General features: G+C 37.0%; 1 protein-coding gene across 1 annotated transcript; it reads left to right on the forward strand.

Annotated features, from left to right (window-relative positions):
• The first annotated feature begins 235 nt into the window (after positions 1-235).
• On the forward strand, positions 236-11,589 carry LOC108464019 (regulatory-associated protein of TOR 1-like). Its single transcript, XM_017764077.2, has 23 exons — positions 236-1,141; positions 1,812-1,914; positions 2,800-2,882; positions 2,963-3,121; positions 3,214-3,330; positions 3,427-3,584; positions 4,405-4,559; positions 4,658-4,802; positions 4,880-4,958; positions 5,124-5,225; positions 5,389-5,472; positions 5,567-5,677; positions 6,039-6,392; positions 6,490-6,682; positions 7,126-7,713; positions 7,853-8,176; positions 8,272-8,401; positions 8,999-9,123; positions 9,219-9,364; positions 9,460-9,561; positions 10,117-10,202; positions 10,618-10,702; positions 10,819-11,589. The coding sequence occupies exons 1-23, from the start codon at positions 815-817 to the stop codon at positions 11,155-11,157; spliced, it is 4,095 nt and encodes a 1,364-aa protein (XP_017619566.1). The 5' UTR covers positions 236-814; the 3' UTR covers positions 11,158-11,589.
• Positions 11,590-12,218: the final 629 nt, after the last annotated feature.

Consider the following 12,218-nt stretch of genomic DNA (forward strand, 5'->3'; position numbering starts at 1 on the left):
ACACTTCCTTGATAATTGTAATATGTAATTGGTGTATTTCAATTAAATCAATTGAGTGATACCTACAAATTATTATGATTACTTAAACATCTCACTCTTAAATCTAATTTTAAAGTCACTTTCTAAATAATATATTAATGTTATTAAATTTTTATTTTAATTTCAAACATTTATTTTTTGAATGCAATTTTAAACATTTATAAAAATTATGGATTTTGATTAAAAACAAGTAGTATATTTGGTTAGTACATATAAAAGAATACTGGAAATATAAAGAAAGAAAAAGAAGGAAAGAGTACACAAAAATTAAATATACAGCAATGCACGCACAAACACTGGAATGCATAGACAAAATCCTTATTTGAGAGAGTTGAGTTGAAACCCCCCTTCCTTTCTTTCTCTCTCTCTCTTTCCATTTTTTCTTTAATTTATTTTTCTTGTGCCGCCAGTGTTGTATGCGCCACCACCATCGTCGCTGCCGTAACCTAGGGTTTGTTCTAGGGTTTGAGATCTCTTTTCGCTTATCGTTTCTTCGCACAACTTTCCGAGCTGGATTCTCTCTCTTTCCTCAGGCGAATCTCCATGCGCCGCTGGTTCAGCGGCTTTGTTGATTAAATCACTTCCTCTTCTTCTTCTTCTTCTTCTTCTTCTTCTTCTTCTTCTTCTCTCGTTCTTTCTCGCTTTCATTCCTCGATCAGTTTCGAGAAGAGAGGCTAGGGTTTTCTTGTGGGGGAATTTTTCTTTTTCTCTTATTAATTAAATTTTCATCCGAGGGCTTTGTTTGTTTCTTGTTTCATTTTGTTGGGGGATTTGGATGGCATTGGGCGATCTGATGACGTCACGGTTTTCGCAATTGTCGTTGGCAGTATCCAATCATGTCATGGACGGCAACGGCAGCAATGCCGACTACCTTGAGGATGCTGCTTCTGCCGACATGGCCTCTCAAAGGAGGGATTTTGATACTGCATCCACCAGTAGTTATGCCAATGCCGTTGCATCCACCGCCACAGTGCCTACAACTATGGCTTACTTGCCTCAAACTATTGTCTTATGTGAGCTTCGGCATGCTGCCTTTGAAGCTTTCACTCCAACTGGACCCTCTGATAGTGGCCTTGTCTCCAAATGGCGACCCAAGGATCGAGTAAGTCCTTTCCTTTCAACCTCGTTTGTTCCTTAATTATTCCATTGATCAGATTGATTATATCTAATCACGGGCCAGGGAAGAAAAATGATAACTTTTTTAGATGCTGTGTCAGATATGGGTATTGTGCACATAAATAGAATTTTCTATTGCTATTGGAGAGTATGGAAAATTTGACTTCAAGTTTAGATTATGAGGGATGATATTTGCATCACATTTCTATTGCTAATATCAATCCATCCATGCCACCTCGGCTATGAAGGTAACATGTGATTATGGCTTTAGTGCGTTGAATAGTAAATTAGAAGGGAGGAGAGTTCTCGGACGTGCTAGCCTAGCATTATGGAATTATTAGGTTCAGTGAAATTCTTGAAGTATGAGCTGGGGGAAATGACAGGCATTCTATTCCTGATTTAGTTCTAAATAAAGCTTCAGAGTACTAGGGAGTTTGATACTTTATACAATAAGTACCGTGCTGTAGGTTTTTCCCATTCTAGTCTATCCTTTGTAAACATTAAGCAATATTCTTTTATGTGACTGAATATGATTCTTAGATAATAGGATGTTTGTTCTTGATGTATATTACAAATAATCCATAAAATTTCCCTTTTAACTTGTCATGATATGGGATGCTTGACCATATTCACTTGACTTTCAACATTATATGCAGATGAAGACAGGATGTGTAGCACTAGTTTTATGTTTAAATATTAGTGTTGATCCACCTGATGTAATAAAGATATCTCCTTGTGCAAGAATGGAGTGTTGGATTGGTATGTTTTCTGAGTCAAATATCTCCTCTTGTTTTTGCATGTTTGCATTTAATGGTTCTTAATGCTTTGATCCTCATGATTATTGTTATTCAATAAATGTTTAATAAGAGTCCCCGCCTCCCCCAAACATGCAAAGGAGCTAAATTCTTGTGGCCTTCTTTGAGCATGCATGAATTTTCTAAGATTGGCTATTTGGTTTTCCCTTGGCTGTTACTCTTTTTTGCCCCATAAAGTTGTCATTATTTCTGTAGTGGGATGTCAGAAGAGAACTAATAAAATTCCCTTCCAAGAGTCCTAATTAAGATATACTTCCAACTACATCTTCTATGGATAATCTTGTACCAGCTGTGAACAAAAGGAGTACCTCTAGTCATCCTGTGGTGAATATCGGAATACTATCTAACTATTAGTAGTTTGATTCATTTGACATTTGTAAAAGCGTCGAGGTTTTCTCAAAAAAAAAAAAAATGCTTTGAGGTTTTCAAAAAGGAAAAAATATTTGGAGCAGCAGGAGAACCTTCTTTAAGCAAGTATAGCAGTTCCAAACAACCAGCAGAAAATTCGATAGGAGTTGAAATAAGAACAATTGAGTATGGGGATTAAAAAATTGGGATTATTGCTGCATTAGAATGGTATTTAGCAAGCAGTTACAATAATGCTAATGCATGTAGTAGCCTTGCTTTACTCGGTTGCCATGAAGGAAGAACAGGAATTTTGATATCCTAGTATTTAATTACTTAAATGATTTTCCTATTATATTTTATCTTCCAATATCCTTTCCCTGTTGACCAAATTATGTACAATTAAGAAAAAAGCTTTAATTCAATTTATTTTGATTAATTGGGGAAGTCAGTTTTCCACTTTTTTATTTCTTTGATTTGGCAGATCCTTTTTCTATGGCACCACAAAAAGCTCTTGAAACCATTGGGAAAAACTTGAGAGATCAATATGAGAGGTGGCAGCCTAAGGTGTGGAAACCTTCTCATACCTTTCTTTCAGGTTATTCTATCAAGTTTATAATCTAGTTCTCCTTATTGAATGTAACCAGGCACGGTGCAAGGTTGAACTTGATCCTACCGTGGATGAAGTGAAAAAACTTTGTAATACATGTCGTAGATATGCCAAGTCAGAGAGAGTTCTGTTTCATTATAATGGACATGGTGTTCCAAAGCCAACTGCAAATGGTGAAATCTGGCTTTTCAATAAGGTGTTATTTTGTTTGACTGTTATGAAACCGTTCCTGTTGCTTTTTGTTTGCACTATTATGTTCCTGCTTAGCCTGGTCATTTTCTTTTGCAGAGTTATACACAGTATATTCCCTTGCCTATCAGTGACCTTGATTCATGGTTAAGAACACCTTCTATTTATGTTTTTGATTGCTCTGCGGCTGGAATGATTGTTAATGCCTTCATTGAGGTATTTGCTTGTGTTCTGTTTTGTGCTATATCAAAATTGATATTATTCTCCTCTTTTTTAGCTGGATTTGATTTTTGAATTGAATTTGGTTGATAGCTTCTTGACTCTGGCACTTCTAGTTACCCTGGATCTGCACGAGATTGCATTCTGCTGGCTGCATGTGAAGCACATGAGACTCTTCCTCAAAGTGCTGAATTTCCTGCTGATGTGTTTACTTCTTGTCTTACTACACCTATCAAAATGGCATTGAGATGGTAAAACTTTTAGCCATATATTTAGGATGACGTGTATTTTTCATTTGGGAAATGTTCTCGTTTTTGGTATCACACTGTATATAAATCATGACATGACTTGTCTTACTAACCTATCAAGATGACATCAAGGTGGTAAAACTTCAAGCCTTGTATTTAGGATCATGTGTAGTTTTCATTTGGGAAATATTGGTCTTCTTGGTATTCGCACTCTAGATAAATCATGAGAATGCATCTTTGAGGCTCATGAAAGTTGATTCTCTCCTACCTTTCCTTTTTTTTTTTTTGGCTTGTTTCTCACATTTATAATATTTCATGAACTGTATCACATCACATCAAATCATTTTGTTCTGTTTCCTTTTGAAATTTAAAATTCAATGAGTAGTTACTGTCACTAGAAGATGGTTTTTATTTAGATTAGAAATTGTGTGAGATGCTATGTATAAAACGTTATGTTGACTGTTGTTTCGGTCTCTATTGTCTGTAAATTGACTGTTGTCAATGTCTTTGATCCATGCGGTTTCCCAAGAGCTGCTTAATAGCTCTTGTAAGGTCAAAGTAGTATTTCACCAATGTCTAGCAGATGGAATTAATCAAATGCCTGTCTGTTTGAGGGTGCAATATTTAATAAAGTAACTAGGCTACAGATATTTCCTTCTGTTTTCTTTTTGAGTTAGCTTTACCCTGGTTCTCTATTTAATTTTGCTGTTTCTGGATTTGTTATGACAGTGATATTCACCTTACACCTTTATAATTTTGATATGTTTGGTTATCTTGTGTAAAATGTGGTTACTAATCTTCTGATGGTTGACATCTCTTCCAGGTTTTGCACACGTTCGTTGCTTCATGAGTCTCTTGACTGTTCGCTTATAGATAAAATTCCTGGCCGCCAAAATGATCGTAAAACACTTCTAGGGGAGTTGAATTGGATTTTTACTGCAGTAACAGACACAATTGCTTGGAACGTTCTCCCTCATGGTAGTTCTTTTGAGTGTATCGATCAGCTGTGTGCTTTCTTCCATATAGTGATTTTTGTCTTCTGATCTATTCTATCAACTCTGCTTTTTGTGATGAAGAGCTTTTCCGGAGATTGTTTAGGCAGGATCTACTAGTTGCCAGTTTGTTCAGAAACTTTTTGCTTGCTGAGAGGATTATGCGCTCTGCAAATTGTTCTCCAGTTTCTTACCCAATGTTGCCGCCAACTCATCAGCACCATATGTGGTACTACAGGGGATTCCATTAACTTTACAATTTGTTTCTCAGTTGATTTTCTTAAAATTTTCTTCTATGCACTCTAGGGATGCATGGGACATGGCTGCTGAAATTTGCCTTTCTCAGCTTCCAGCATTGGTCGAGGATCCTAATGCGGAGTTCCAGGTGTGTGTTTTTCTCTCAAAGTCCTTTGCTTAATGTGAATTTATTACCCTGAATTTTCTTGATGGCTCCTGGAGCCTGAAGAATTTTATAGTAGCAGGATGAGAAGGTGCTTATTTTATGTTCCTTGTGTTCCCTTACTCGGTGTGTTTTTTCTTTTGTTTTCAGCCAAGTCCCTTTTTTACTGAACAGCTGACAGCTTTTGAGGTATGGCTTGACCATGGATCTGAGCATAAAAAGCCACCGGAGCAATTGCCTATCGTTCTTCAGGTGCTATATTTTGGTGGTCTTTTTAGCTGTGGGGTGCAGTTTTTAGTTGCCTTTCTTTATTTATGTTGATTGTTAAATTTAATTGGGTATATGCTAAAACAAATTTACCCTGTCAAGTTAGTTTTTAATATAACGACTGACCAGTTCATAATTGATATTTCAGGTTTTACTTAGTCAATGCCATAGATTCCGTGCATTGGTTCTTCTTGGAAGATTCCTTGATATGGGACCATGGGCTGTAGATCTGGTAGTTGTTCTTGGATGTACTCTTTGTTATGTGCACTTTGTTGTTTCTCCTTACATGCTGTTGTGTACTTACATAGTAGTTTCCCTTCTTTTAGGCCCTTTCTGTTGGAATATTCCCTTATGTGCTGAAGCTGTTGCAAACAACCACACAAGAACTGCGTCAAATCCTTGTCTTCATATGGACAAAAATTTTGGCCCTTGATAAGGTGTGACCACAGATGATTCTTAATTTTGGGATAAGTATTTGATTGCTTTTTCTGTATAGCTACTTATGCATACAGCATAACTTATATACTTGTGCTAGTACTTAAGTAGCAGTTATGTGCCTGACTTCAAAACTGACATTTAGGTGTCATTAAGTGCGTTGTTGTGAAAAATTCTAGTTTTCACTTTTTGTAGGTAGCCAAATAAATATGTTTTTGATAGTCTGTCGTTTGTGTTTGCTGACGCTTAGAGGTTGGTCTAATTCACAAATTCCATTTGATGTCTCATGGTAGCAGTATATGATAGCATATTCCTTTCGCTGTATACTTAGTAATTTTGAAATTCTATCATCTTGTATTGCAGTCATGTCAGGTTGATCTGGTAAAAGATGGCGGTCATGTTTATTTCATTAGGTTTCTTAATAGCGTGGAAGCATATCCTGAACAGCGAGCAATGGCTGCATTTGTTCTAGCTGTCATTGTGGATGGGCATAGACGGGGCCAGGAAGCCTGTATTGAGGCAGGGTTGATCCATGTGTGCTTGAAGCACCTTCACAGTTCCATGCAAAATGATGTGCAAACTGAACCCTTGTTCCTTCAGTGGCTTTGCTTGTGTCTTGGAAAGCTCTGGGAGGATTTTACTGAGGCTCAAATAATAGGTTTGCAGGCAGATGCACCTGCAATATGCACTCCTCTTCTTTCTGAGCCGCAGCCTGAAGTATATCTCCTCACTAATTATATATTTTGGTTCTAAATGGGTAGTTTCTATTTTGCGTATAACGGACATTTGTAACATTAAATGGTTTTTATTTCAGGTTAGGGCTTCTGCAGTTTTTGCATTGGCTACCTTGCTTGACATTGGGTTTGATTCATTCAGAGATGGTGTTGGAGGGGATGAAGAATGTGATGATGATGAAAAGACTAGAGCCGAGATTATTGTTATTATTAAAAGCCTTCTGAATATTGTTTCTGATGGTAGCCCTCTTGTCAGAGCAGAAGTAGCTGTAGGTATGTGGTGATTATCTCATTCATGTTTCTTGTGTTGAGATTGAGAGTCGCTTATAGTGTTTACCCTGGTTTTTGAATATTATCACGACTTAGTTGAATGAATATGCAGAAACTTGGCAATTTGAGACATGGTCAAAAGTTTCAGTAGCTCTTGTAAATGCCTGAGTTATCTGTAATATTTTCCGAACTCTGCATCATTTCTGTGATAGTATATGCAAAGCATTAGAGCAACTTGCAATTGTATTCCTAGTAATCTCTTGTTATACAAATTGTTCTATCAGTTTCTGATACCATTATTAGAACCTAATGTTTTGCGCAAACACAAATTCATCTTTGAATTGCTTTCTTTCCTGGTTGGGGGTTGTGAGTGTGCGTTCTACAGATTGCCATGTTTGTTAACTATGCTGGTGACTAAGTGTTGATGCCTTTCTTTGTCTTGGCAGCTCTAGCAAGGTTTGCCTTTGGACATAAGCAGCATCTCAAGTCAATTGCTGCTGCATATTGGAAACCTCAATCTAATTCCTTGTTGAGTTCATTGCCTTCGCTGGCTAATATAAATGGCACAGGAAGTGGGAATATAGTTTCATCCCAGATAGGCCCTTTAATTCGGGTAGGAAATGACAATTCATCTGTAGTTCGGGATGGAAGGGTTTCCACCAGCAGTCCTCTTGCTACTGCTGGAGTCATGCATGGATCTCCTTTATCTGATGATTCATCTCAACATTCTGATTCTGGGATTTTGAATGATGGTATTAGTAATGGACTTATTCGTCATTCAAGGTCAAAACCTTTGGACAATGCAATGTATTCACAGTGTGTACCAGCTATGTGTACTTTAGCTAAGGACCCATCTCCACGCATAGCAACTCTAGGCAGACGGGTTCTTTCAATTATTGGGATTGAACAAGTAACAAAATCTGTGAAGTCTGCTGGTAGCAGCAGTGCTAGGCCTGGTGAGCCTACAACTTCCTCAGCGACTCCTAGTTTTGCTGGGTTAGCTCGTTCTTCTTCATGGTTTGACATGAATGGAGGTAACTGTTATGTTCTCTGTTAGTCCTAATAATGAGTATCTGAATCATTGTGTTCTCTTCTTTTCCTGCTTGACATGATGCTATTTTTGTTTTATTTGGACATGCAAGTTACAAGATTTAATTTGGACATTGTTGACAGGTCATCTGCCTTTAACGTTCAGAACTCCTCCTGTTAGCCCCCCTCGGCAAAATTTTTTGACAGGAATGCGTAGAGTTTGCTCTTTAGAATTCAGGCCTCATCTGATGAATTCTCCGGACTCCGGATTGGCTGACCCACTTCTAGGGTCTTCTTCTGGGGTTTCTGAGCGCAGTTTACTTCCACAATCAACTATCTATAATTTTAGTTGTGGCCACTTCTCAAAGCCACTTCTTACTGCATCAGATGATAGTGAAGAACTATTGGCTATAAGAGAAGAGCGGGAGAGATTTGCACTGGAGCGTATTGCTAAATGTCAGCACTCCTGTATGTGTTTTATCTAAATTGTTTTTGTTCTTTTCATGCCATTCTCATGCCTGTTTTAGCTTTGTAACTAATAGGTATCTCATTTTCTTTTCTAGCTGTCAGCAAACTTAACAATAATAGTCAAATTGCTAGTTGGGATACAAGATTCGAGACAGGTACAAGAACAGCATTGCTGCAACCTTTCTCTCCTATTGTTATCGCAGCAGATGAGAGTGAACGGATCAGGTATGCCATTTCTGCTTTAATGGATCTTAAAGCAAGCTTTTCCAGTTTTGAATGTTAACTGATTTGAGATAACACACTATTAAGAATAAATATTCTTTTGTCTCTGAGTATTAAATGGCTATGATCCGTCTATTGGTGAGCTGTAATCAATGATGGGGTCTTTAAGTTATACTCCTGAAATGCATATATTTGAACCTTTTTAATATAGTTTTCTCTCCCCCCACCCCCACCCCCACCCCCACCCCTTCTATTTTTATTTTTAATTTTAAAATTAACAAGGTGGCTAGTTGTGATTCACGTTGCCGTTTTGTGCTTCAGATATAAACTCTTAAGAAGATAATAGTTTCTGTTTTTTAAGAACTGATGCTTGCCTGCAAATATGCTGTCAAAAACTAGTTTTTTTCCACTTTGTCAAAGGTTATTATAAATTGTTTCCGCAAGTGTCTTTTCTTTTGTTACTAAAAACAGGACAATGTTGCTGAAATGGGTTAAGATGAGTTTGGCACTGCCTGTTATATTTTGTTTTCAATGATACTTTCACAATTTATTTCTGTAAATTACTTGCTGCCATATTAATTGTTTGGTTTTTCTTTCCAGGGTATGGAATTATGAGGAAGCCACCGTTCTCAATGGTTTTGATAATCATGATTTTCCAGAGAAGGGAATTTCTAAACTTTGTCTTTTGAATGAGCTTGATGAAAGCTTGTTACTTGTTGCTTCAGGTAATATACTTTCCACCTTTTCTTTTTCAATATTCCATGGTGGTGGGTGTTTTTTTTTTTTTTTGTAAAGTTGATTTAGGGCTGTTCTGATGCAGGTGATGGAAATATACGGATTTGGAAAGATTATACGGTCAGGGGCAAACAGAAACTTGTTACTGCATTTTCTTCTATTCAAGGTCACAAACCTGGTATGCGGAGTTTGAGTACTGTTGTGGACTGGCAGCAGCAGTCTGGATATCTCGTACGTATTTGTCTAAAATGTCACCACTAAAAGGTTTTCCTTGCTTATAATTTGATGCCTAATTTAATATTTTTCACTATGATGTCATATACTAGTATGCATCTGGAGAGATATCATCTGTCATGCTCTGGGACCTGGATAAGGAGCAACTTATTAATTCAATACCGTCCTCCTCAGATTGCAGTGTCTCAGCATTGGTGAGTCGTCAATCGCTGCATTTTTGTTAAGTTTTTGCTGAAGCGATCAGATTGAGCATGCTTGTATGTATTCCGTTGGCAATAGGTACTTAAAGAATTAATCTTGTAGAAGGTACAACTTAGGGAATTTTACCGCATATCATCATTGAGCTGGCAAATAAGAAGCATGCTGTAATTGGATGCGATGTTTCATGTATGTTGGGAAATATATTCAAGTTTTATTGGTATGGATGCTTTCCTGAATATTGAATTAAGTTTGATGCGTAAAAGAAGGAGCTGTTCTGTTTCTTTTTTTTTTTGTTCGTTTATATTTCATTTTAGTTTGTCCATGACATGCTTTTTAATAAGGAATGGGTAATTTTATCCCATTCTTGCTGCACAATTAAAGTATTGTGTGATTTTTGTTAAAGAATCTAGCTCTTATATCATTTCAGCCATCTGGAGTGTCAACTGTTGCTGTTCTTTCAGTTTATTTATTTATTTTTTTTCATTCTTTTGGCATCTTATCTCAAGTTACCTATTTTCCTTGTTGATTCGTTTTCTCCATGGTCACAGGCTTCTTCTCAAGTTCATGCTGGTCAATTTGCAGCCGGTTTTGTGGATGGTTCTGTCAGACTCTATGACGTCCGGACACCTGACATGTAAGCACTTTATAATAAATTACTCTTTTAGAAGATAATGAGCAGCATTTTTCTGAGTTTTTATCTGTTTGTGATATCATTTTGAGCTTTGAATTGCTATGTGGATTGCCCTATAGTTAAATTCAACTTTCCTCGTTATTAAATTGATTCCTGTGACCTTACCTGTTTAAACCTGCCATCGTTTCCCATCCCATAATTACCTTTGTCAACTGATAGACGTAAAATACTTTTCAATTAGTTTTTAGTCATCCATCAGTCGGCACTATTCAATTGATATTGCTTGTAATCTTTTGGGAGTTGGGACACTTGATCCCTTTCATGGTGCTTAACTCCCATCTCAATTCTATTATTTTCTGCCCTCTCATGATCTCATCCATGTTTTCCATCTGACTTGAGATTGTTATTTTAATGTTAGGCTGGTTTGTGCAACTAGACCACATACCCAGCAAGTTGAAAGAGTTGTGGGTATTGGCTTTCAGCCTGGACTTGATCAAGGAAAGGTAAGCTTGGGATATGCTCAAAATGTCATCATCATCATCATCCTTTTTCCTCGAACATTTCATCAATGTTTTGATCAAGGCAACACTAAACTTGATATTTTCACTTTGTTTTTCAGATTGTTAGTGCTTCCCAGGCAGGTGATATTCAGTTTCTTGATATTAGAAACCAAAGAGATACTTACCTTACAATCGATGCGCACAGAGGCTCACTTACAGCTCTAGCTGTTCATAGACACGCCCCGATAATTGCCAGTGGGTCAGCAAAACAGCTAATCAAAGTCTTCAGCCTGGAAGGTGAACAACTAGGCATCATTCGATACCAACATACCTTCATGGCCCAGAAGATTGGTTCTGTGAGCTGCCTTACCTTCCATCCCTACCAAGTATTGCTTGCTGCTGGTGCTGCAGATGCATGTGTTTCTATCTACGCTGATGACAATTCTCAGACAAGATGAATATCAATTCTTTCCCAATTTCATGAATTCGGGAGGTATTGCACGATAGAACTGGCATCGGCACAAATTGCACGGAGTCAGGATCGAAGATAACCTGTAAATGTTGCTGCCACATTTACCATTTCACTGTGGGTATTCCTGGAAATTCAGGGGGGTAGGGTGGGGGGATCTGCTGATTGTAATGCTATATATATAGAGGGATATATATTCATTAGCCTCCGGTGTAGATGGTCTTACAAATGTTTGGAAAAAGGAATCGTATCCTGCAGGTATTTCATGGATGGGGGGGCTTTGGCAAATAATTTGTTCTTATAGGTGCATGTAAATAGTTTTCCCATTATTATTTCATCCTTCAGTGTGTTCATTGTTCTTCTCCCGTTTTATTTTTTTTTTCTTTTCAAATTTATGAAAGCAACAAACTTTGCATTATAATGGATCACAAAGATTAGATTTGGGTCCAACTTGATTTGCTCGAGTATCTTCCGTATCATACAATCGATTCGGATGAGGTTTTGCTTCAAACAAAATTGATAGATTGGAAATTTAAAAAATGAAAATACTTATAGTAATGTGTTCGGTGAGAAATATGAAAGGGATCGAAAGTTCTATAAGATGATGGAAAAACTGTCGAAAAATGAAAGAAAAATTTCAATTTATGTACTTTTTTAAGGTTAATTAGAGAAAATTGTTCTTTTTAAAGCTTAATTAGCAAATTAGGTCGGCTTTTCTTAAATTTAGGGAAATAGGTTGATTTTAGAAAAAAATAAAAAATGCTTCTTGAAAACAACAATCGCTATTGCTTTGAGTCGTGTTTTAATTTTTCTTCACCGTTACATTTACCCCTTCTAAAAGTCTTCTTGCTCTTACTTTTGAAACAGGTTTTGGACAATGAGGTCAATGATACTACTTTGATGGAGAAAAAGAATAAGCTATATTGGTGAGCCCTTTTTTCCCGCTATAATTATGATCTTAAACTTATATGTAGGGTTTATAAAGTATCATCTTCTAGTGATATGAAACTTGAACCCGTGAATGCATAACCATTGCCAATTGGGAGTCGT

Source organism: Gossypium arboreum, chromosome 10 (assembly GCF_025698485.1).
Source record: "Gossypium arboreum isolate Shixiya-1 chromosome 10, ASM2569848v2, whole genome shotgun sequence".
Lineage (NCBI taxonomy): Eukaryota > Viridiplantae > Streptophyta > Magnoliopsida > Malvales > Malvaceae > Gossypium > Gossypium arboreum.